General features: G+C 42.8%; 4 protein-coding genes across 6 annotated transcripts; 2 read left to right on the top strand and 2 right to left on the bottom strand.

The window, feature by feature from the left end:
- Positions 1-2,789: 2,789 nt before the first annotated feature.
- On the bottom strand, positions 2,790-7,131 carry zgc:113229 (uncharacterized protein LOC550612 homolog). The gene is made up of 5 exons (XM_042074400.1): positions 5,920-7,131; positions 5,643-5,761; positions 4,420-5,353; positions 3,949-4,200; positions 2,790-3,795 (listed from the first exon to the last, which is right to left on the bottom strand). Exons 1-5 carry the CDS (start codon positions 6,763-6,765, stop codon positions 3,508-3,510), a joined length of 2,439 nt encoding a protein of 812 aa, XP_041930334.1. The 5' UTR covers positions 6,766-7,131; the 3' UTR covers positions 2,790-3,507.
- A 1,031-nt stretch (positions 7,132-8,162) lies between these two features.
- On the top strand, positions 8,163-12,187 carry rad9a (RAD9 checkpoint clamp component A). Its single transcript, XM_042074420.1, has 11 exons — positions 8,163-8,611; positions 8,696-8,766; positions 8,853-8,975; positions 9,175-9,292; positions 9,391-9,490; positions 9,659-9,765; positions 9,917-10,023; positions 11,111-11,175; positions 11,277-11,369; positions 11,466-11,706; positions 11,833-12,187. The coding sequence occupies exons 1-11, from the start codon at positions 8,578-8,580 to the stop codon at positions 11,944-11,946; spliced, it is 1,173 nt and encodes a 390-aa protein (XP_041930354.1). The 5' UTR covers positions 8,163-8,577; the 3' UTR covers positions 11,947-12,187.
- tbc1d10c (TBC1 domain family, member 10C) lies at positions 12,057-18,829 on the bottom strand. 2 transcript variants are annotated; one of them, XM_042074398.1, is made up of 10 exons: positions 18,619-18,829; positions 18,277-18,388; positions 17,663-17,759; positions 17,331-17,438; positions 16,953-17,059; positions 16,678-16,792; positions 16,386-16,451; positions 16,068-16,257; positions 15,751-15,911; positions 12,057-15,378 (listed from the first exon to the last, which is right to left on the bottom strand). In XM_042074398.1, exons 2-10 carry the CDS (start codon positions 18,384-18,386, stop codon positions 12,250-12,252), a joined length of 4,083 nt encoding a protein of 1,360 aa, XP_041930332.1. In that variant the 5' UTR covers positions 18,387-18,388; positions 18,619-18,829; the 3' UTR covers positions 12,057-12,249. The 2 variants fall into 2 exon arrangements, with proteins under 2 accessions (XP_041930332.1, XP_041930333.1); XM_042074399.1 differs by lacking the exon at positions 18,619-18,829 and having other exon boundaries at positions 18,277-18,391.
- Positions 18,830-21,468: 2,639 nt separating this feature from the next.
- ndufs8b (NADH:ubiquinone oxidoreductase core subunit S8b) lies at positions 21,469-24,529 on the top strand. Of its 2 annotated transcripts, none has more exons than XM_042074430.1 (7): positions 21,469-21,658; positions 22,396-22,453; positions 22,779-22,844; positions 23,001-23,090; positions 23,259-23,431; positions 23,727-23,855; positions 24,053-24,529. In XM_042074430.1, exons 2-7 carry the CDS (start codon positions 22,411-22,413, stop codon positions 24,182-24,184), a joined length of 633 nt encoding a protein of 210 aa, XP_041930364.1. In that variant the 5' UTR covers positions 21,469-21,658; positions 22,396-22,410; the 3' UTR covers positions 24,185-24,529. The 2 variants fall into 2 exon arrangements, with proteins under 2 accessions (XP_041930364.1, XP_041930365.1); XM_042074431.1 differs by lacking the exon at positions 21,469-21,658 and adding an exon at positions 21,690-21,711.
- The last annotated feature ends 168 nt before the right edge of the window (positions 24,530-24,697 follow it).

The raw sequence follows: 24,697 nt of genomic DNA, 5'->3' as shown, positions 1-24,697 counted from the left end.
TGCATTTATCCCAATCCGTGAATTAGTGAAACACACTCAGCACACAGTGAACACACAGTGAGGTGAAGCACACACTAATCCCAGCGCAGTGAGCTGCCTGCTACAACAGCGGGGCTCGGGGAGCAGTGAGGGGTTAGGTGCCTTGCTCAAGGGCACTTCAGCTGTGCCTACTGGTCCGGGTTCGAACCGGCAACCCTCCGGTTACAAGACCGAAGCGCTAACCAGTAGGCTTATGGCTGCCCCTAAGTAAGTACTAAGTAGGATACAACAGCAATGCAAAATTGCATCAGCACAGCTATGACACATGCTTCAGGTATCCAGCACTGGTTTACAGTACTGCATGCAGTGCCCATCCAAGTCAAGTCAAGTCAAGTCGTGTCGTGTCGTGTCGTGTCGTGTCGTGTCGTGTCGTGTCGTGACTTGACTTGACTTGACTTGACACATGCTTCAGGTATCCAGCACTGATTTACAGTACTGCATGCAGTGCCCATTGCCAAACAATGTGCAGGATACAACTGTAAACAGCTGGCTGGCAGCAACACGCACTGCATGTTTTACCTGAAAAGACCCTCCTTCATGGTACAATATGCTGCAGTAGCCAACAATTGTGAAACACAGCAACCTGACTGCCCAAAGAAGCCTACAGCAGCCACAAACAACATAATCAACAAAGCAAAATTTGTGAGCATTTCACTGAAGCTTTCAAGCAGGCACCTTCCTTCATCAGAGTTTCGTTGAATATATGGCAGACACCATAGTATCTAATATAATATAATCCCCATGGGATTCAATAAAGTATCTATCTATCTATCTATCTATCTATCTATCTATCTATCTATCTATCTCCAGAAGGCTCAGCAGTGGTGTGTGGCATAGACTCACCCTCCTCCACACTCATGATGGGTTAGTACACAACCAAAGACACTAACATGGCACTATATCCACAATTCTTCTCTTTTTTACAACAGATATTGTGATTCTAAAAATGCTTCCATATCTGTAATTATGTTTTTCCCTACTGTTTCTGGTTCTTTAGGGCAACTAAATTGCTTGTTAGCATGGGCAATGTAATTTCGACCACAACCTCTCCTCCATCACCATGAATACAGTGGTGGAAATGACATTTTGCCTTTTTTTCTTAATCTCATAATATCTTAAGCCTGTAAATGCCAGTAAACATTCAATATACAAAACATACACACTATGAAATGACATTTGTATAGCTGTTTTTACATTCACATGAAATATGAGTTGTTTGGAAATGACACCCATAAACACACTTTCATTAGGCTATCACTCATCTTCACCTTTCTACCAATCTTTTTGTTACAGTTTTTCTCAGTCGCTCTGGTGCTTTTCTCACATCACTATTAACATTTACACATTGCAACAGTGCATTTCTCAAAACAATTAGTGCAAACTGCAAAACTTAGTGGATAACCTGCAAAAGCACGTCACTTGCTCAAAATGGATAGTCCATTCCTCAAAAACAAGTATTTATGTCAATGAAACTGCCAGTGTCATGAGAAGTCTTGACACCATCGTTTATGAACAAGATAGTCAAATGGCTTTGTAATGTTTTCATTACGGCAGTTTAGGCTCTCAGTGTTTTCCCATGCAAAAAAAGGTCAGAACTCGGTGACACTACATGAAAATGCTCAATACACTATACTGTGCTGTACACTATACAGTTGTACAGTCATTTGAAAACTACAGTAAAGTTACAAATTGCTGTAGTTAGGGGAGTAAGTGAGTACAAGACTGAATATGTATGTTTCACAGTTTTACTGTATATGCAATTCTACAGCATTGTGACAGAATTTGATAACTAGTTCACCAATTTTGCATGTAATGACTCAAGCAATGAAATGAAGACTATTAGTTTTATTGGGAATGACTATTCAGCATCCATAAGTATAGTTCATTTTGACTGACATGACAAAGCAACTTATACATGTTCAAAAGCATTTGCAATTTGTTCAGAGTAAGGAGAAATTGCTACTATGATTTGCACAAATGACTAAATGTTGTGGAGATTGAACTAATAGTTATGAGAATTTCCATTCTGATCTGAGAAAAGTAAAGCGACTGAGAAAAACTGTAAAAAGACTACAAACTGTTGTTATACCCTCTCAGTAACTAACAAAGGTAAAAATACTTTGGTTTGTCTGCAGGAATGCTCCCCACAGTAGCACAGAAGTGTAATGATATGTTGGACTAGGCAATGGCTTACTGTATAGCGATTAACTTTGAGCTTGTCCCAAGGCATTTTGTTGAGAATGCATATTCTGGTCTTACTCAAAACTACTGAGATTAACGTCATTGTGGTCACCAATGAAAAATAGATCCAAGGTTGTTCTTTGACCGAACTATTCCTTTACATGAAGCTGATAATTTAGTTGCATGCTTGTTAATGACTGAGATTCCTGAGGTTTTTGTGAAGAATCCAGTGCCTTTTCAGAAGTACAGTAATTAGCTGCTCTTTGTATAAATTGCATGATGGTGTTTTAGGCCAATTAAAAAAAACACACAAGCCTTATTGACCACAAGCCTGTACCCAATAGCCCAAGGAATCAGAATCAGTTCAGAAGGAAGAATAAAGAAAAAAATAAATGCGTTCCCATTTATAGCCCACTCCTGTATTAACCTCAGTTGAGGAAATTTTGCAAAAATCAATGTATAATCCTCGATTAAAAGAGGGGAAATTACAGGTAACGCTCTTAGGAAAAAGAATATTTGTGAGTTTCCTGGGCTTTGTAATTAGCAAGTAAAATTTCAATACAATTGCACAAGCTTGTGAAAATAACTTTAATAAGCGATGAGCAATAAGCAAAAAAGTATTTTCAAGCTCAAGAGTACAAAACATATGATCGTACTGTTGAATGTGATGTAGTTTCACATCTGAATGCAGAGTCCTTATTCTTTGGGTAGTGTAGTGGCTAGCATGAAGTAGCCTGAAAAGTTGGGGGTTCAATTCCAGGCTTCCACTGTTGTGCCCTAGAGCAAGGCATTATCTCCGAGTTGCTCTGGGGAGAATGGCCCTTGTTATATAATTGACATATGAACGTCACTTTGGATAAAAGCATCTGCTTAATGTAAATATGACATTTTATAACTCTTAAAACAGAAAAACACAATAGATTGTTGAGGGGTATGACTAAGAAACCCTTCTTTTTAAACCTGCCAGAATTGCCCCTTCTTAAGTGATTCACTTTGTCTGCACTCTTTTTGCTGGGAAGTAAACCATAAGAGTCATTCTGCGCTACAATACTGGACATAATTTCACATTACTTTTTTTATTCTTGGTCCCATGTTGTAGTTTTATTATGCCACACATGAGACCTAACCTTGCCGATAAAAGCCAAGCCTTTCCTCCTAGGCTATGTTTCACAACAACTAGAATCCGACAACACTCCCAGTTGAGAGAATACAGCATGTATATTCAAATGAACATTTTGTTTAAAGGTTGAAAGCTGAAGGTCCTTATCAGGCTGCAGAGGAAAGGATTCAGATTTGAGCCTTCCGTTTGGTCTTCCTCTTCATTCCCACAATCCAGTTATAGAGGGACGACTGGGCCTCTGGACTTTTCTCTGAGGTCTCCTTTGTCGTGCTAATCTCCTCTGGCAGCATCATTTCCTCCGTGTCCTCCATGTGCTCTGGGTCGTCCATTTCGTCAGAGTCCTCCTCCATCCCCTCAGGCTCAGGCCAGCCCTCCACCTCTGGTTGGATGTAAGATGGCAGCATCACCACCTCCTCAGCAAATCGAACACGCCGTGGAGAGCAATCCAATTTCCGCTGGATCAAAAGATAATAATAGATTATTTACATTGTAATAATTGTAATTATAATTGTGCTGTAATATGAGAATATTGAATTATTAATACCTCATTTTCTATTAAGTATATAAAACACAATGCTGTGCATCTGTACTTTTGAGTTGACACTCACCTTTTTGGGTACTACTTCCATGGACAGTGATGAGTCCGAATCCAGAGAGATGGAGCGCTGAGTGGCAAGCTGAGATGGAGGAGGAGGAGGAGGAGCAAAAGGAGGAGGTGATAATGGAGCCTTCCGATGGGACACAGACTTAGTGGGAACATCACCATCATCATCATCTTCATCTATGAAAGTTTCCCTCTCCTCAGACTGTAGCGCTCTTCGTTTCTTCTCGTGTGCAGAGCTGTCCTTGCCGTCTCCAGCCTGGGGAGAGGGAGGTTGAAAAATGTTTGTGTGAAGAAAAACTGTTCACTTCATAAGCACTTGCTTTATTTTCAGTATTGTTCTGATCTGGTACATTATAAATAATATGTAAATAGATCGATAGATAGACTTTTTTATTGATCCCTTCAGAAATTCATCTTGCACCATATAGCTCATCACATATATATATATTGTGGAATAGACAGCTCCTGTGCTTACCTCCACATAAGAGAAATCCAGAAGGGGAAGTAACTGTGGAGCATTGTCATCGCCTTCACTGGGACTTGAATTGATGGTGGGCTCTGTAGCCTCCTCTGTCTCAGACTGGTCATCTGCCTGCGTCGTTTCTGTTAGGTATGGGTTCATCATGTCACTTGAGTCGGGCTGATTAAGGGTTGGCTCGGTCATCTGTGGTTCGTGGGTCACCTGGTCAGACTGGTCATCTGCCTGTGTTGTCAGTATTATGTTAGGGTTCATGTTACTTGTGTTTGTTTCGATGAGATCTGGTGTAGTCATCTGTGTTTGGTGTGGGTTTATCTCACTTGTGGTGTTTTGGTCAAGATTCGGCATGGTGACCTCTGTTTGGTGAGGGTGCGTGTCACTTGGGCTGGTTTGGTTGAGATCTGGCCCCATCATGTGTGTTTGCTGACCCTTGATATCACAACTCTGATTTTGTTTGTTTGACTCTGGTCTACTCTCTGATTGATTATAGTTGACAGCATCCAAGTTGGATTGGTCAAGGCTGTTTGTGGTCATCTGTAGTTCAGTAGTGATTCCCTGATCAGAGTTCACTTCAACAGTCCCAGGCTGGATATGTCTGACTTGCTCCGAGATGGTAAGTTGGTTGATACTGTGTTCACTACTCTCCATGCACATGGGTTGGCCAGCATTAAGTACTAGTTCATCAGTGTCTGTAAGCATAGCTTCTTCAGTGGCTTCATTCAGCGTACTCTCCGGCACACTAATTGCATTGCGTGACTCAGTGATTTTACACAGATCCACTACAGCAGGGTAAGTGCTTTGGTCATTTGCGCTGTCTGGGACTTCCAGGGGGCTGTTGCTCATGGTAAAGAATTTGTCCCATTCAGGTCCAGTAAAGATCTCTTCCATAAGATTGGTACTAAAACCCAGGTCAAACGCACAGAGGGAGATACTGGAAGGGTGGGAAAGGCAGGCAATATGTCATTTGTCAATCATATCAACTCAGCAAATGATAACATAGTGTTGCATGATGAATAGGTGCAGAAGGGAGAGTCAACACATGCAAAGACAGTCAAACACCTGTGATTCCTGGCTTCATTCCCGAGAACTGAAAGTCTCTGATTTATTTGAATTGTGTAGTGAGCTGTGGTATGACATCTATGGTAATTATGCTGGTCTTATACATGCACACATTCTTTCTCACAGGTGATGTTAAATGCCGTAAGCAGTGAGAGATTTACCTGTCATAACCTTGGGGACAGGGAGTGACTTCATCCTCTGCTCTTCTGATTGGTAGAGGAAGAACTGCATTTTCTTTCACTTTACTGGACTCGTTAGACACCTGCTCAGCTACGTTATGCTGTAATCATGTTCAAGAAAGTTAAAACACAACTCAATAGACTTTTAATCAAACTGCCCATTATTTAGCCATTATTGGTCATCTTTGAGCTTTGAACTATTATGTAAAACCTGATATAATTCTACATTTATATTTCAATAAGAATAAACAAAACGTACCTGATGTTGTTTCTCTCCAAACTTCTCTCCATTCTGACTATCCTGTCTCTCCACGCTTGAACGTCTGTCTCTCCATTTATCTTTTATCCTCTGGGTCAACTTCTTAGTTTTTGTTTCAGCCCATTTTCTCTTGTTTTTCCTCCTATTATTTGATGTTTTTGACGTGACAATTTGACTAACAGGTTGATTGATTCGACTCAGACTGTCTGTGGAGGAGGATGCAGTGTCTTCAGTAGTTATGCTGTCCCATATTGGGCTATCAGTGACTGTATGCACCTGAATGACAGAACCTGGAGCCAGCGGAGCTGAGAGCTCATCGCTGTTTGTGCTATCAGTCCGCTGAACTTCTGCATTTGTCTGTGTCTGCATCACAGGAGGCCTTGGGTCGCCATCTGCCTCGCCTGCTGGAGATGTGTGGTTTTCATGGTTCAGAGGTGGTTCTAGGAGAGCATCTGTCTTGTCAACATGACTATTTTTTCTTTCAGAGATCTGATTGCTCACCAATGTGAACCTCAGCTGTTTCCTTTCCCATCTGGGAAACTCCGCCTCAATGACAGAAAATGAGAGATTGTCTTTCTGTTCCGTGGAGACTTTGCGAAGTCCCAAAGCCTTTGTGGATCCCTTGAAAAAGGGGGAGAACCCTGGCCATTTTGTGCGAGGTGACCGTAGATTGTCATTCACAGTGTTAATAAGTGTTTCCTCTTCATTCTCCACCTCTTGTAGTATCTTGTCCGTGTCATCGGATGTTGTGCTGGCCTGCTCTGACCTTTGCTCCTGAAGCCTCAGCCTCTGAAGCATGGACTGCACCAGCCCCTCTGAGTCTGACACGCTACTAAGCTGAGCCATTCATACACACAAGAACTACCACACCTATTACCCTACCCTAACAAGCGCAAACAAACACATACGCACTGCTATGATAAGTAAGCAAGAACTTACACATTCAAACAGCGTGAGGAGTTTACAACAGAGAGTTTAGAGAACTATCCAAGGCATGTTCCATTCAGTTCCATAAAGCCTATTTGGACATCTGCCAGCAGCTCAGTGTTCCAACTATTTTGTTGTGGTTGTTCTTCTTGGTTTGTTCCAATTGAAGCGGCATGCATTTGCAGTCTTTTCGTCACAAAAGGTCCCCTTCAAATTAATCTCCAGTCATTTTTCACCTACTCTTTTACTCCCTTGAGAGATGTGCGTGTGTTATGTCATGGTACCTCATTCCTTATGCTTTCAGGTTTCTGTCAGTTTCACTGCCTCTCCTCCTCCCTCCCCCTTTCTCTCTCGACCTGCCTTATTCCCTCAGTGTCTGTTCATGTGTTTCAGTGATGAAATAGTAAGCATTCCATTTGTGTCAAAAGGGGAAACCCACAATGACTGCCACATAGACTATGTGGCATTTATGCCAAGGAATGACTGGTATAAATCAGCTCTTCAGATTAACTGTCAACTTGCGAAAATGTGTACAACTGACAGAAACGTATCAGAGAAGTAAACTTACATTACGAAAAACATTTATAAAGTAGGCTAATAGTTTTCTCTATACATTTTTCCCCAGTATAGTTGTTTTTTTATTCTAAATGGTAGCCTAAATGTTGCACTTTGTCGAAATTCTAATAGGCCTATATATATTGCACATATCCAATCATGTTGGTCTTAGATTTCCTCATTTCTGTTTATTATTGGATGCTGGAGAAGACTTGGGTGGTGGAGACATAGGCTACTTAATCAGGACCGACCTGAAAGACCAGTGAGACCACATGACTTCCCATTTAGGTGACACTGACACTGACTCTCTCAGTGTCTCTCAAGCATGTGGACCAACCACGTAAAGCCACAAGAGCCACTCCAAAGGGAACCAGATTAGTCACCTGCCCAGTAGCCATATGTTAAATAGGCCTATAGGCTAGCCTATAGTTTCAAAGATGATGCTCTGGCCAAGAAGGTATCACTGGCCTATTTGGAGATTGCGTAAAAGTCGACCCTTCACAATGTCTCTGTGCCGCATTGCTCAAAATGGAATGAATGAACTATGTAAATAACTGGAAGATTTCCCATATACCTTAATGATTGAATTAAGGCTACATTCGTCTTCGACTTCTACTTAAAAAAAAAAAAAAAAATAGGCTACACACTGTGCCTTTAAGTTCCACTTCCACTCTGTCGGTTTTCAGATGACGTAGCAGGTACTTGCAATCCCGCGCTGCCCGTTGATAGGTTCCCTGGCTGCTGCTACAGTCCGCGCGCGACATGGCGGCAAGGAAGTAAACAGTGCCATGATATGGATAACTTTCTGTCACAAAGAATCTTTATATATATATATATATGTATTTGTAGAGTCAGAAGTAACCTGCAATGGACTGTCCGTAATGATGCATTCTATAAATAAAAGACCGTATTGCGTATAGATCAAGGAAGGTGTAAAAGAGAGTGTTATTTAAAAGCTTAACCACTGCAAGCAAGCAAGCAAACTCATGCTGAAGTTGTTGCGGCGTCGCAACCACTTCAGGTTGTTCACTTATATTATATGCCTGGTTATACTTCGAAAACAAACTGAATTCTTGTAGATTATCAACTCTTATAGATTGTCGTTGTTTTGATAAACAACGTCAATATTACATCTTTGTTGAACATCACTGTCTATAACACTGAAGAAACACCAGTATGGATTACGTTGCAACTGGCAGCAACGTAAAAGGTAAATTAAATCCAATGCTGTTTTGCATTATTTAACTGTTTTCCTGGTCTTTTTTTACGCAACGTAATTAATTTGTGTTTGCAGTGTTGGCAAAGGCAATCCACTCGCTGTCAAGAATTGGAGAGGAGTTATACTTTGAACCTCTGGATGATGGAGTAAGTGGGTTCCTAATCTCGATATGATAATACATTCCTTGAAATGTATTACATTAGCCGTGTTTTTTGTTTATTTGTTTTCTAAGCTGGCGTTGCGGACGGTGAACTCCTCTCGCTCGGCATTTGCCTGTTTCCACCTATCTCCACTTTTCTTCCAACGATTTCACACATCACCAGCACACCGTTTCCGCTGCAAAATGCCAATGAAGGTAAAACAAACCCCCATTACTTCAACTTTATCTTGCTTAGTGAAAAATCCTGTTGTCCACTCTACGCCTTTCCTGTAGGGCCAGTTTCTCCATCATGTGCCCTACTCTTCAACCTTTAACAATGTAGTGGTAGTTTGCATCCCAGTGACTGTATGTTGTATGTCAGCAGTGTCCATCTGTCCCATCCTCTCTTTATTAGAGTGTCCAGGCAGTGTTCAAATCCCTCGCCTCATTAGAAAAGACAGTTGAGAAGTGTCGTATTGAGTGGAAACCAGCAGACAAGAGTCAACTCACATTTACACTGCACTGCAAGCATGGTAATGGAAATAAGTGGAATGGAAATAGATCTGAGTTAATAAAAACGATGCATACTTTGTTATATTGCAGTGGTTTTCTAATGGGTGTTCTGCTCTAGGTTTGCTGAAGACACACAACCTGTCATTCCAGGACTGCGAGAGTTTGCAGGCTGTGTTTGACAAAGAGCATTGTCCCAATGTGCTTCGAGCTCAGCCAAGGTTTGGACTTTATTTTTTATCCATTTACTCACATTGTGTATATGTGAGTAAATCGCACATCATGATGTAACCAATCACATTTCTCTCTTTTGTGCTCTTTGTCATCTCAACTGGTTTGTAATGCTACCTCTGCTTTTACCTATTTCTCTACTCCCATCACTCTGTTAGATTACTTGTGGACACTGTTCTCCATTTCCCCCCTTCTTTGGAGGAAGTTACAGTATCTGTGAGTGGGGAACGCATGTGGCTGAAGAATCATGTGGAAGATGAGTCTGGTACGTGCACTGTGATCAAACCTTTACAGGAGTATTGTAGTGAGCACTTAGTGTATGTTAGACTGAAAATGACATATTGCTGTCACATGGGCCTTGATTGCTAAAGATTGGGACAACACACATTTTGCCTTTTCCTACTTGTCTTGCCCAGATCAGTCCAAAGCCATGATGACGGAGCTGTGCCTGAGCTCAGAGGAGTTTGATCACTTTGTTGTCAGCTTGCAAACAAGTATCACCTTCTGCCTTAAGGAACTCAGGGTAAGATTTTTGTCAGATAAGTAAACAATTCAATTCAACGAACATTATTTTTCTTTTAGGAACTTCACATGTGAAAAGCACCAGTGTGTATGCAGTTCACCTGTGTACACACACATCTAACATCATATACAATGCCCGCACAGCATGCACATACAACATACCAAACACATACAGCACAGTGCACATCACATACACATGTGACATACTACACCCGTACAACACCTCATGGAGTCGATTAGCATAGGGAAAACGTTCAAAGCACAATAAGTAATGCCTAATGGATAAGCAATAAATAATGTGTGTTTTGATAAAAATAGCATAACATAAAACAAGGTGTTCAAACATTCATGAGTCTGATGGATGCAGGTACAAAATAATATGATTTTGTTTAATGGGTTGTTGGAATAGTGAATGAATAAATTAATGAATATCCAATGAATATTGGATAGTGCCCCAAACAAATAAATAAATAAATGCAGTGATGAACATGCACATTGCTATTTTTCTGTGCCATAATCATATATGTTGGTTTCATAGAAACCTTGGTTAAATTGCAGTGTCTGACAAAAGCAGGATATATCAAGCACCAAAGTTTGTTTGAATATTCTTTTTTTCTTATTATTTAGATCATCCCTATTTTGCACTTTATGGAAAGATTGTGAGCATTTAATTATCTTACATTGTGCAGTTCAGGACAAGTCTTTATTATCACACCAAACGTGTGCAGAAATCAGACCTTGTACATGGGCCAGGTCAAGTGTCAACACCAGTTTGTTTGGTTTAACATACACGCTTTCTGAGCTATTTGTCAGTGCAGTGATACACATTAGCTGTTAATCTAGTCTAAAATAAGAATAAATTGTAAGGTAACCACCTTACTTTCCTTACTTACCTTGAGTGTCTTTAATGACTTCAAAAATGCTATACAAATTAAATGTGTTATTACCTGCTTGAGAACACTGAAGCAATGTTGCTTGAACATCACTTACTAAAGGCATAAGCAGAAAAATAAAGAAATGCTTGATATGCTCTCAACATATTCTCTGCATCAGAATTCTCAAATTATCGGTACCTTTTATGTTTTCAGGGATTACTAGTGTTTGCAGAATCAACTGGTCTCCCAATATCAGTATACTTTGATGAGCCTGGGAGGTTTGTGTTTACAAGTCTTAAATACACACCTCATGTGCATGGATATGTTATCTTGGATATTTAGAACAAATGTGCCATTAAATGTGGGCTTGTCTGTTTAGGCCAGTGGTCCTGAGTGTGTCAGACAGTGTCCTAGAGGCTAACTTTGTTCTAGCTACTTTGTCAGAGGACTCTCATCACAACAATACAAAACGGTGTGTAAAACCAACCGAACCTTAAATAGTTTTCCACGGAATCACAAACTTCCTCTTTTAACATTTTATTCCCTCCCTTTCACTGATTTTGTACAGCGCCCCAACTCCACCCCCTCCAGATGACTTCATGTGTGATGACATGGACTCGTACCTTATTGCTATGGAAACAAGTGAAATTGCCGGACCCTCCACAGAGATCAACCAACCATCATGCTCGACCCGTGCCCCAACTATGCCCAATCTGCCCAATCACAGATCACTTTTTGACAATGATCAGGAAGAGCAACAGGAGGAGGAGGAGGAGGAATACGATTTAGAGAGACCACCTAATAAAAAGGTATGGAGATCTGTGATGTACAACTTTTGTTACTTCTGTAAGCCCAAATGTGTCTCTTGTGGCTTTCTTTCCCCCATTCATCTCTAGTTACTTATTTTGTTACTTTATTTCCTCCCTTTTCCTCAGTTCCGATCACTCTTCTTTGGATCGGTCCTACCGACACCCTCCCAAGTGTCCAACCAGACATTGCAAAGCCAAGATGTCCTGGCCAGTGACAGTGAAGACGAGAAATCTTCATAACCAACAGTACTTCGGGATTCAGACTTCATAAACGCAAGTGTTGGAAAGTGTGTGAAAAAGTGTGAGAAAACGGTGACTATTGCCGTCAGTAACAAAGACTGATTCACATACTCACACCAAGATATGCACATTTTAATTATGATCAATGTCAGTGTAATTTCAGATGAAGGTAAAGAAAAGAACAATGGTTGGCCATTCAAATCACTGTACAGAACGATTAAAATGTTTTATTTTCTCTGTTCTCTGTAGTCTTGTTATTTAAATATTCTGTGTGAAAAGTCAGTATGTCTCTCGCTTTGTCTCTTAGAAGTAGCTTTCAGAGTTCCTCCTAGTTACTAAAGTTTGGGAATCGCTCCTTCTAAGGGTACTGTCTTTGGCCTTGAATGTACTGCTTGGCAGCTGAAAACTTCTCCCTCTCGTCTGGGGCTTTTTGCGCTCTTTGTCCAGCTCTTTCTCCATCTCTTTCTCTCGTTTTTTCCTCAACTTCTCTTCGTCTTTCTCTTTCCTCTCCCTATCCCTCCGCCGCTTCCTCCTCTCCTTTGAACTCAGTTTTGCTTCCTCTTCGGCGTCTTCACTGAAATCCTGGATGAGGATTTTGGGGATGGTTACTTTGGGTGCACGGAGTCTCTGGAAGAGGCCCATGCGCTTAGGGTTATCAGTCAACTTCCCCATGTCTGTAGGGGTCAAGGTCTGTGCTTTAGGGGGTGAAGAAGCGTGTTTTGGAGTTTGTGTGGTTCCTTGTTTGTGTGAGGAATCTGTTGAATGAGAGGCAGGAGAGTGCGTGGGCGGTGCAGTGGACGTTGCATTAGGTTCATCTGTCTGTGCTGGACTCTGTGGCTGTGGTAGGGTGTTGTCCTGCAGCGGTATGTCCTTTGGGTCTTTGAAGATGTCCTCCGAGAGAACTCTGGGATAGGAGGATCTGGAGTTGGAGTACTTCCGCACGCGGACCTGCCCAGATAGAGGGAGCTGTGCTTCAGCAGCCTTGGTTCCCCCTGCAGGTGGCTCTGGGACTGGTGTGATGTTGGCTCCCTCTGCACCACTGAGAGATGCCACAGAATCCCTCTCAGCCCTGGACTGCATGTCACAGTTGAGCGAGCCAGAAGTCTCCTCTGTCCCAACTTGCTCTTGTTCTACCTCAGCGAACACTTTCTCTGTTTTGTCTGTGTCATTTTCCTTTTCATTTTCGAACTCTTTCAAATCTGTGTTGTCGGGAATATTCTGTGACACACTGACCTCCTGCGTTTCAGAGATCTCTCCCTCAGACCTACCCTTCATTTCTTCTCTGCAGGTGACTGTGTCAGTGTGGTCCTCTGTCTCTTCAGAGTGCGGTGTATTCTCTGACTGACTAAGTCTATGTTGTTCTGACCCAACCAGATTGTCTTGATGGATCTGTAAGCCATGAGGTTGTGTGCTCGTGTCTGTCTGTGTGAGCTGGGCGGTATTCGTAGACTGTGGTAGAGTCATAAGCTGCACTGTCTCTGTTGGTTCACCTCCTCTATTGGCTGTCATCGACTCTGGTGTTTCACTGGCGTCAGTTGTTAGCGACTGTGGTCTGCTCGAAAATGATGAGCAGATCTCCTGTGCTGTAGTTGCTGAGGTGTTAACAGAAGCTTCCTCTTGGAGACTCCCCGTCGTCTCCACCGTCGCTACCACGTGTTCCTGTGTCTCCTGACCGTTGCCCTCTGGCTGTCCCTCCGTCGCCTCTGTCATCGCCTCTATCGCTTGCGGTTGGTCGTGTTCTTCAACGGTTGGTTCCGCTGCGGTCAGGGCCTCGCCGTGCCGGTCCACGAGGGGACTACGAGTGTGCTGGTCGTCACCTTCCACCAGAGGTCCCACATCTGTTTGTGAGTTCTCCGGCGCGGAGCTGCAAGCCGTGCCCGGTGAGCTCTGTGTCTGAGGGGGCACGGGGTCGAGGGTTGAGCCCTCCTGACAACATGTGCCGAGTGAGGATGCTAAGGCTTGCGGCTGCATGCCCTGGTCGAGTGATGGCGCATCTGTTTCTTCTTCGTCCTCCTCACCCTTCCTGTCCACATCCTCCTCGTCAGACTGCACCTCCTCCTCTGGTCTGCCAGCGCTGCACGCTTCCACTCCATCTTCCTGTTCACCTTTGTGTGTGTGCAAGTCTTTGCATGCATCCTCTGTATGTGTGACTTCTTGTTTCTCGTCTGTCTGCCCAACCTCTCCCCTTTGACCGTGTGATGTTGGTGCTTCCCCCCTCTCTTGCCAGTCCTCTGCCTGCCCTCTCCACTCCTCCTCACTAGTACTCGCCCTGACCTCTTCTGCGTCTGGACTGTCACATGCCTCATCTTGCTGGTCAGTCTGTGATTGTGCTTTCTGTAATTCTGAACTCTGTAATTCCCCTTTATCTGTCTGTATTGTATCCTCCGTCTGCTCATCCTTGACTGTCTGCATTCCTTCCTCTGGTTTGTTTTTTGCTGCCTGCATTGCCTCTTGTTTGTCTTTTATTGTCTCCATTTCCTCGCCCTCTTTAACGTTCACTGTCTGTGTATCCTCTTCCAGATTATCCTTCCCTATCTGAATTTCTTCTACTGGTTTATCCTTCACTATCTGCATTTCCTCTTTTTCTTCCACAATTATTTCCTTCTCCCTATCCTTCAGTATTTGTATTTTGTTATCCACTTCAGCTTTCTCTGTTTGTATTTCCTCGTGTTTATTTTCCTCTGCCTCCATTTGCTCTGCCTGTCCATTTTTCACGGTCTGACTCTCCTGTGCTGGTATACCCTTTTGTTGACGTTCTTCTCCCTCCTCACCACTGTTTTGAGTCTCTACCTTCTCAGGACACCCTTCCTGTGTGTTTGCATCTGACTCTGAAGGCCCCTCTTTTAGTGCGGTCATCCCACTGGTCCGATCGGGTGGTTTAGTCGGCTCCTCTGTGTGTGTGTGTGTTTGAGCCGGTGCTGACCCCGCTACCATCATGCTTCCATCTGAAGAGGATCTGAAGTGGCTGCCTTCTTTTGAAGGGCCAGGAATTTGTGTAGTCATGCCAGGTTCCTCCATGCTTCTGTCTGGTTTGGCCCTGTGAGGAGCCTGCATGCTGCTGACGCTGCTAATACTGTCATTTCTGTTCTTCTTCTCTTGTTTATCTCCGTGGAAGAGCCCCAGCTCTCCTGTACTCCCCTCGCCGTCGTCTGTGACCTTGCTTCCTCTCTTTTTCCACTTCTTCCGTAGGAGCGACGGCGAGAGGGAGGACGGTGATCGAAGGAGGGGCAATGCCAGGGACCGGTTCCCTTTCTCCTTCACTTTCTTTTCTTTCTTCTCTTCCAACTCTTTCACCCTCTCCCATGCCATCAGGTATCCATGGCACCGGGCACGGGGGTCAAAGGTGGAGTTTGGCCGCTCCTTTCTCCATTTCTCCAGCTCTCTCTCTGTCCTTCGCTGCAGGTCTTTCTCAGAGAGGGACACTGAGCATACCTGTAGACAGTATTTAGAAGAAAGGATTTTGACATTAGTACATTTCCAGAGAAACAGCAGGGCCTGTTGTTATATTAAACCAAAATTATGTTAAGCCATATGTTACAGTATATATGTTAAAGTTCACCTTTCTTATTAGTATTGTATATTTAAATCTTGCCCAACAACCTCAGAAACATACAAATTTAAAAAGCCAGCACTATCTATTGGCACGACAGGCAGTTGCCTGAGGCCATTACATTATTGTGCTCTTTCTGCCCTGTACAATCTACATTTAGTTCTGGACACACACTGGAACATTAATGGCTGAAGTCATGGCTAATTTCATGGGGTCAGTACAGCTCAGCATGTCATGATGTCTCCCCAACTGACCTCCTGGATGAATGCATCTGCATCCTCGCCCTGCAGGTAGTCCTTGACCCCTCTCAGGCGCTCCAGGGTCTCCATCTGCCCGTCTAACTCCTCCCTCTGGTCCCCGCGGCCAAGCACCCGCCGCACCAGCACCACTGCCACCTGGAACAACACCCGCACGCCTGATGGGGGACATCGAGGAAGAGACCATAAGAAAGGCAGTAGGAAGCATAGCAGGAGGAATATGGGGGGAAATGGAGAGAAAAAAAAGAAGGATGATTACATGCACTTCAGGAGGACATTTAACACGGTAACACCGGATGAGGAGAGGGTTGTACCATAGCAAAAGAACAGGTCCCAGACCCGCAGCAACGTGTTGAAAGGCAGGTGTCGGGTGTAGAGGCACATCAGCCAATCGGTGGCGAACATCAGCGGCTCCACGCCCTGCCGCTGCAGGTGCCTGTGGGCTGCCGGACACGCCCTCTTCAGAACCCAGGGGAGCATGGCGGCATCGAACAGAACACCCTCCTACAGGCAGGCACAAGCAGAGCCGTATAAGGACAGGAATGCACAGGTATACAGATTCCACATCGTCCATTTGAGCGAGTGTGGTCTGTGTGCGGGGAGTGTACATGTAGTCAGTGATGACGCCTCACCAGCAGAGGACTGTAGTAGCCGGGCAGGTACAGCTCACTGATCTGCACCAGGCACCAGAAGGCCTCCTGAGACAGCAGAACAGTAACAGGTTGAATAACTTCTTAAGTATTCATCATAATTAATACGACCGACAAACACAAACACACACACACATAAAACTGGACTGACTACATCTATGGTGCAGTAGAAGTTTCAACATTCAGTCAGCACAAATGTATAATTAGAGTCCACATCCGGGGCTAGTATTGATGTGGTAAGCAGCCTGTGATGATGTAATAGAATGATTGTCACCTCAGTGGGCATGTTCATCAGCAGCACTGCGGCAACAGGACCCTGGGCCTGACAGTATCCCTCCTCAGGACGGAACTGAGTGTACGCCTTCAGCACTCGAAATAACTCGCGCTGCCTGCCCAAACCACAACATAAACAACACTAATTAGCCTTTGGCTATGGAGAAGGACAGTATTTCAGTATACAGTATTTAGTATTTTCTCAGAGTGACTAATTCTAGTCCAGGGAGAGGTGGGTGGATAAAAACAAGTGGGAAGAGGGAGAGAAGACTGTACCCATGACTGTCTTTTGACAGAAACATCTCATGGAAGGGAAACTGTCTGTCTGTGTCTCTCTCTATTACGTCCACCCAGCTCTGCAAGGCCTCCTGCTCATCCAGAGTCTAAGGGAAAGAGGAAGTGTAGGTTGGTCGTGATGGATGGAACATTATACATAATATTTCAGCAGGGCCAGAAAAAGATGGCATCAAAATGTTAAAAAAAAAAAAAGTGCCCTTGAGATGTAACGTTTGTTTTAATCTAAGCTAATAAAATGCAGCAGTGAATACAGCCAGAAAAAACTGTTCCCTCAAACAATGTTTCTGACACCACCTTCTGATACCACCTACTTTGCCTCTGTGTGGTCCAGTGTCTATTTTGGAGACATTCTCTTACCTGATACACCGTTTGGTTGTAACCCATCCTCTGCATAGCCCCACACAGCAGTGGCCAGCACTTTGCTCTGAGGGATGCTGGGATACCTTTCTGACACTGACCCTTGACCTAAGGAAGAAGTCAGTAGCTATCAGGGATATGTCCTCATGTTGATACACCACATACAGCCCTTACTTGCTTGTGACAGCTGTGACACTATGTAGAGAGCATAGAATCTATATGACAAATGAATGAAAGGATGGTACTTGCTTTTAATGTGTGGCTAACACATTTTAAAGAACACATTTAATTCACAATAGATCTGACAAAAGTGTAGGCGCACACAAACACACCTTGCTGCTCCTCCGCTGAGAGACATCGTCCCACTGACTGATGATACTGAGCCACTTCACCTCTCTGTGTCTCACCAGGACAGGTGAGGGCCCTTCCCTATGTACACACACGGACACACATGACAGTCAGACCATAACAATAAGTCATTTCAAGACATATGTCTGAAGTTGCGTAGACCCACCAAGATTGTCATTAACAGAATGTGTTCTTCAGATGTTTCTGTGGTATTACTTTTAATTAATTAGTGTAAAGGCCGATGTAAAAGTAAACTAGATAATGATGGATGAAATATGAGCTTCAAATCAACAACAGTGTTTAAATAACACAGTTTCATCACCGGAAGAATGACACCAAAAACACCAAACAACAGGAAACCACATACAGGCGGAAGAAAGGTCTCTATGGCAACAGGCAGGATGTAGGGTTAGATCGTGAGGGAGTTGAGTGGGTGACAGTTGGTTTGAAAAGAAATAGAGAAAGAGTGAGAACATTTACATTTCCAAGATCATATAACTCTTAATCTTAAAGCCTCAGGGCTCTCCCACCTCATCCCATCTCATAGAGGTTCTACATACAGAGGTTATGGGTATTCAACATTACTCAAGGCACTAACCCAGCGTTGATTCCATTCCCCAATATGAATCCAAAGCGATCTGTCTCTGTTGAAGACCCCGATGGCTCCAAGTCAGCTTTGTCTCCTGTATGGTCCTGTTGGACCGACATCACTAGTAGAGAGTGCGAGGCCAAGTAATGTCAGGAAAAATGTTTTAGTTATTGATCTATGCACAACACAAAAAACAAACGTTCTGATCATCCGACAGTTTCATGGGGTGCCATAACCAACCATTTTAATATCTTTGTGGGTGATTGAGAGGTTATGATTTATTTACCAGGCAAAATGTAAGGCTTAAATAGTACAGAACAAAGCTTTTCGTTTAAAAAAATGTTGAATTACCTGATGTTCCTCTCCACTGTGCAGGAGTTAAGAGCAAAGAGTGACAGAAAGACACAGAGATGAGAGGTGGAGGGAGGGACTTCCGTGCTTTCTGCAAGAGGGACTGAGGCTCAGGGAGCCTCAAATGACACTACTCACTACAGTAGGCTATAGTTGTCTTCAAGGGGCCAAGCAGTAGTCCAAGTTCAAGTAGCCTATGTGAAAGGTCAGGTTGTGATTGTTGTATGGAATCATATTGCAGGGCTGCCAACTTTTCAAAAAACCTTGGAGTGAGATTTGGTGGGGCCAACCAAAATTTTGCTGCGGAAATTTTTGTTTGGCTCATTCAGCATTATACCGTACAGTAAAAAAAAAAACGTACATCAGTGGTTCTCAGGTGTAGGGACCAGGCATGGACAGATTATGAACTTTCGGGCCCCTGGGCCCACATGTATTAAGGGCTCCCCACTAATTGTCGCACATGTGGAAGGGGGGTTTGGGGGTCCTCCCCCAGAATTTTCTTCATTTGTTTGATGTGATTTCCTGTATTCTGGTGCATTTTGGTAGCTTAGAAATCTAGACACACCCTAGCGGCAGCAAATTACATTTGCTTCCAGGGCTAGTCTAGCAACTCTCCGTTGGCTTGTGAGCTCGAAAAATTAAACTTCTATCAGGCCAATCAAATCGTCTATAGAGTCGTTAGGGGGGCATAACATAATGATTGATGGCAGAGTTGCAACGGTTTGGCTTAAATTCCCTGCTACTTGAAAACAAAGAAGATGGATATTGCTGTTGGCCAACAGTGTGACACGAGTTACGCTTGTTTTGAGATGGCAAAAGTTTGAACTAGCCAACTAGCTCCGTTGGTGGGAAAACGCATGGGACTCAGTGCTGTCCTTTTGCGTGCAGAGGGAATTTGAAAGACAACCGATTATCCCACCCCTCGGACTGAGCACTGCGAACGGTGAGTGCCCAGACCCTACATTTTGATGTGGGTCTGGCTCGTCAGGCTAGCATTTTGGGGATGGCCAATACTAAATTCAATCAGATTCATAGCCTACATCCTGATGTGTTGATATTGAGGCAATGATTCCATGCAAAGGCTTGGGCTTCAGGGCACCCTGACACCTTGGGCCCCTGGGTCTGGGCCCAGAATGCCCGTGCAGTAATCCATCCCTGGGACCAGGGTCCCAGAGTTAAATGAACATTGGTATCAAAAGGATCTAGCCTACTACTAGGACCATGGGCGTCGGAGGCATTGTAAAAGTGGGTGGGACATTTCAGAGGGGGAGGTATGGGGGTCCTCCCCCAGAAAAAAAATATTTTGGACTAGATGCAATTTCCTGAATTCTGGTACATTTTAACAGGTTATTTAGATACTTCTACATAACAAAATAAAGCCAGCCTACGAAATTAATTAAATGGGGGTCCAAACTAACAATTTTAAAAAGTGGGTGGGTGTTTTGTAAGAATTTAAGAAATGTTTGTATATTTTAACTTTTAAATGCATCAATCAGGTGCACTTTCAAAATAAATTCAGAGGTCAAACTTGCTTATTTTTATGGAAATATTTGTGCTGTAGCCTAAGCTATTTTGCACTTCAGAATTATAACCATGCACACACAGGTGGAATAGTTATGGTGATATTGCAATAAGTTCACAACCACAAAAACATATGCTACATTTCACAGTTCAGAAATGTTCAAAAATGTGTGTACATTTCAGCACTCAATGAAATTATGCAGAAGTGGTCACCTGTGTTATTCAGCTGGTTTAGGCTATTTAAGATAATATATTGGTCATTGTAATGGCCATAGCCTATAGCCTACATGCTATTCCTTTTTCAGGATGTACCCATATCTGCATGATGTGAATGTTTGCATATGGCTTATGTCAGGCTTTATATCAATATTTGTGTCTCGTTATTTGATTTTCTTCATATTTTTGCATTAATGTCACTAGGAAGCATGCCAATATAAATATATTCATTTATCTGTAATGGGATTGGCTGGAACCTGACAATATAAGAACCATGATGGTGGGATAATCTATGGCTGAGCAATTTACAAAAATGTATGTAGGCCTACTGACAAATAGTTTACATTAGAATACATTATAATTTCGCCCCAATGAGGCTATGTAGAAATGTGTTGCAATTTCAAAACCGGATTAGGAACCACTTATTGCACAGAGGCATGCTTTATATCCTCGTATTCGGTACGGTTTGCTGTTTATTGTGATATTGGGTTTGCCACGTGTTGTGTGAAGGGTTAGTGAAATATTAAACCGAGAGTAATGGGTGTGCACTGTGTGCAAAATCCAAATATGATTAGCCTAAATTGCACCTCGGTTCAATGTTAATTTTCTCACGAACCATTTAGGCCTATCACAGCAACTTGGCGCTAATATCATTGGAAAGCTTCCGCACGTTCTGATGTGTGATATCATATGTATAGGTTTAGTTTAGTTGAACCTCATCTGCCAGGTATTTGACCTACCAGGTTGACACTTCAGCGTGAAAAATACTCAATAATACTCAAAGCATACCTGAAGCCGGGGAAATGCGGGGGAAATGCGCCTGGGACGGCTTCTGAAGTATATCGCAAATGAGAGACATTTTAGAAAATTCCACAGACAGGGGGTGCTCTTGAACCCTCTCACCGTCTCTGAAAGCATAACCGTGGCTCAACAGGTAGATCTATAGATAGGCTAAACTCATTTTTCAGGCATCTGACCGACCGGGTTGACACTTCAGCGTGAGAAATCGGGGGTGTGGCGTGTGAGTGTGTGAAACTAATCAAATGCGTGTGTCTCACGGCCAATGCGTGAGAGTTGGCACCTATGATATTGCTATTTGCTGTTATTTGATGTATTTATAATCTGAATAAACCCTAAGCCTATTAGATACAAGTGTTGTTTAAAAGTTCTTTCTCGAAAACCAAATATTAGCCACAGGGAGCCGCGACTTCCTGTGTTGGTACATGCGTGTGTGCACGATTGGTCCTTGGTTCAGACGTCTTGCGCGGACAGACCGTTAACTTGCAGGACTGCGATAATCACGGTAAGTTATCGCACTGCGTCATTCGCCTTTATTCGACTCGACGAGCCTTTTTAGTGAGTCTCACCTGAGTGCTTCTTGTCGGTATACCGAAACTTCTTTTCAGCATAATTTATAACTCGTAGTATCCTACTGCTGATAGGCTACTGGTAATTACAATGTAACGGGACACTTTTTTTTTTTTAAATTCAGCCAATGTGCTTAAATAGGCCTATTTGGTGCATTAGGTAACTTCATAATTGTTGGGGAACAGGTTCATAACTGCGACATTTTGCATATGTGCCCACACTTCGCAGTAAATATTACGCACTGGGAATATGAAGTCAAAAGACAAGTAGCCTACATAGCTTAAACCCTAGCCTACTTTGAACACGACTCCTGGTCATATAGCATGATGTTGATCATTCTAATACAACACGTGAGACAGACAACCCCCATAGCCTAGGCAACATGGCACCAATGATTTGAGACACTAAAAAATATAGATGAATTGTTGTGAGAGAATGTATCATGGAAATCAATCTATGTACAATATAGCTTGATTATGTAATACATTGTGCATTTCAGCTGACCATAAAATACCCCACCAGCCCCTACTGCATGCTTCATATGACTCAGCTGTGTTTTGTAATGTTGTGAGTAGTGCATCTGTGATGTAAGCAGTAGGATTGGGAACAGTGATTAGGGAGGGACTAGGAGAGGAAATCTGGTTAGGCTGACCTCTCTTTCTCTCTCTCTAGTGTCATTTTGCCACAATGTCCACTGCATTGAGACTTCTCTATTGTTCGTCTAGACCAGGTAAGAGTGTGTTTATATGTGTGTTATTCACTATTTAGAGAGAAGTGTCCGTAGAGAACTTGAGTTCAATGAAGCTTTGCCTGCCAAATAGATGGCTTCTGCTTTGCAGCAGCACTCCCTGATCCCAGTTAAGAAATAGAGGGACAATACTGACTGAATAAGTTTTCAGTTGATATTTGTCCTATTTGATTCAGTCTAATTTTGAAATAGAATGTAAACTGTTGCACTAAAAACATTCCTTCTGTTCAGGTTGACCTGAATCATCCAAAGCATCTGCTGTTTGGGAGCCATACGCTAATTCCACATTGTTCTCTATTTTAATCAGGCACTTTTGGAGTCAATCCTGGCCTTGTCCGACCGTTCAGTCTGTCAGTCCAGAGAGAGGCATTCAGTAAGTATCACACACACACATACACACACACACACACACACACTTCTCTCTCAGACTCTTACACTGCCTCTACACAGCCATTATAGCCTATTTTTAACACTATCACAGACTTGCACGTATACAAAATGTGACAGTGCTATTCTTTGCCTTGTATAGAGTATGTAAATGCACGGGAAGAGGCCACTGATATGAAGTCAATAACAGACCGTGCTGCTCAGACACTGTTATGGACTGAGCTCTTCAGAGGTGAGTCAATTCAGTGTCTCAAAATAAGTATCCATGCTTTGTTATTATGAGTCATGTGTATGAATGAAATTGTGCCAGGCTTGGGCTATGTACATTTATGGCAATTTCAGAACAAATGAACGTGTATTTCTGGGTGCATTGATGGTATACTTTATGTGGTCCTTGTAGGTTTAGGGATGACAATGAGTTACCTGTTCCGTGAGCCAGCTACTATCAATTACCCATTTGAAAAAGGACCCCTGTCACCCCGTTTCCGTGGTGAGCATGCTCTGCGCAGGTATCCCAACGGAGAAGAGCGCTGCATTGCCTGCAAACTTTGCGAAGCCATCTGTCCTGCACAGGTAAAGGCAAACCCCACACACAAGCACAAATGTGAGTACAAACATACATAGGGAAGATACAACTGACACACACAGGCTGAGTGTAATTGATTGATTTATTTTATTTGTTTTATTTATTAGGGATGATGTACAATGTTGTGTTATGTTTGAACATAAATGTTGCCATTTGATGCATTGTACCAGAGTTAGCCTTAGGCTAATTTACATCTGCAGTCCTTAGGCAGGGCACAGTTGAGAATTGAGAAGAGACATATTGAGAACAATTGAGAACAGACATTTTTCACATGTGCTTCAGGCCATCACTATTGAGGCTGAGACTCGTGCAGATGGAAGCAGGAGGACAACCCGCTACGATATTGACATGACCAAGTGCATCTACTGTGGTTTCTGCCAGGAGGCTTGTCCTGTTGATGCCATTGTAGAGGTAAAGATCATTTGCCCTTGTGTCTAAGCTTGTCCCAGAGTTACTGCTTTGGGTTCAATAACGACAGCAGACCTGCTCATTTGATTCTCAATAGACACAGAGCAGACCTGTACATTAGTTTCTAGTTTCTCAATGGATATTTACAAAGTACATCTCTCCCTCTTTCTCTCTCTGTCTTCTCTCTCACTTTCACTCAGGGGCCTAATTTTGAGTTCTCCACTGAGACTCATGAGGAATTGCTGTATAACAAAGAGAAGCTGCTGAATAATGGTGATCGCTGGGAAGCTGAGATCGCCGCTAATATCGAGGCCGACTATTTATATAGATGAATAACTTCATGTTTTTACATACACACACACACACACATACACACACACACTTAAAACATATAGCCTATGTTTCAGATAGGCTACTGACAACACTATGTTAACCAACTATAAACCACACAAATCTATGTGTCAAAATGTGTCAGAATAATATATTAAGCTTGCACTGTAAGCAGTTAAAAAATAGACTAATCAAGTCCGCGCCAATGTCAGTTATACGCACAATACTATACTAAAGCTGATAGAATTCACTAAAACTATGGACACATTTTGTCCGTAACAATTGAATAACAACTGATAAATGTATGTAGAGTGACTTTGGAAAATACAATAAAGCTTTGAACATAATCTTTGCTTTGTTTATATTTTCATATTTGACTGCTGGTTATAGCCTACATGTGACACATCTTTCCCATTTGAGAATACAAGGGAACATAATGAAGCCTTGTGCAGAAAAAAAACAAACATGCAAGGCCTACATAATTTTTGTTGTTATATTTATTACTGGTGAAAAGA

The sequence above is a fragment of the Alosa sapidissima genome, chromosome 20 (assembly GCF_018492685.1).
Source record: "Alosa sapidissima isolate fAloSap1 chromosome 20, fAloSap1.pri, whole genome shotgun sequence".
Lineage (NCBI taxonomy): Eukaryota > Metazoa > Chordata > Actinopteri > Clupeiformes > Clupeidae > Alosa > Alosa sapidissima.
This window is presented reverse-complemented; position numbering and strand designations above follow the sequence as displayed.

Bases quoted from the DNA above. Each gene is read 5' to 3' on its own strand.
- zgc:113229 (XM_042074400.1), bottom strand. From the start codon at position 6,765: ATGGCTCAGCTTAGTAGCGTGTCAGACTCAGAGGGGCTGGTGCAGTCC. The intron at 5,354-5,642 runs GTAAATCTCTCA...CCACCCTTCCAG, and splicing joins TGTCCCCAAGGTTATGACAG to TATCTCCCTCTGTGCGTTTG. The intron at 3,796-3,948 runs GTGAGTGTCAAC...CTTTTGATCCAG, and splicing joins TGGAAGTAGTACCCAAAAAG to CGGAAATTGGATTGCTCTCC.
- rad9a (XM_042074420.1), top strand. From the start codon at position 8,578: ATGGATTACGTTGCAACTGGCAGCAACGTAAAAG. The intron at 8,767-8,852 runs GTAAGTGGGTTC...TTGTTTTCTAAG, and splicing joins TTGAACCTCTGGATGATGGA to CTGGCGTTGCGGACGGTGAA. The intron at 10,024-11,110 runs GTAAGATTTTTG...TTATGTTTTCAG, and splicing joins TCTGCCTTAAGGAACTCAGG to GGATTACTAGTGTTTGCAGA.
- tbc1d10c (XM_042074398.1), bottom strand. From the start codon at position 18,386: ATGTCGGTCCAACAGGACCATACAGGAGACAAAGCTGACTTGGAGCCA. The intron at 17,060-17,330 runs GTAAGAGAATGT...TCTTTCCCTTAG, and splicing joins ACAACCAAACGGTGTATCAG to ACTCTGGATGAGCAGGAGGC. The intron at 16,793-16,952 runs GTACAGTCTTCT...TGGTTTGGGCAG, and splicing joins CTGTCAAAAGACAGTCATGG to GCAGCGCGAGTTATTTCGAG.
- ndufs8b (XM_042074430.1), top strand. From the start codon at position 22,411: ATGTCCACTGCATTGAGACTTCTCTATTGTTCGTCTAGACCAG. The intron at 22,454-22,778 runs GTAAGAGTGTGT...TATTTTAATCAG, and splicing joins CTATTGTTCGTCTAGACCAG to GCACTTTTGGAGTCAATCCT. The intron at 22,845-23,000 runs GTAAGTATCACA...TGCCTTGTATAG, and splicing joins AGTCCAGAGAGAGGCATTCA to AGTATGTAAATGCACGGGAA.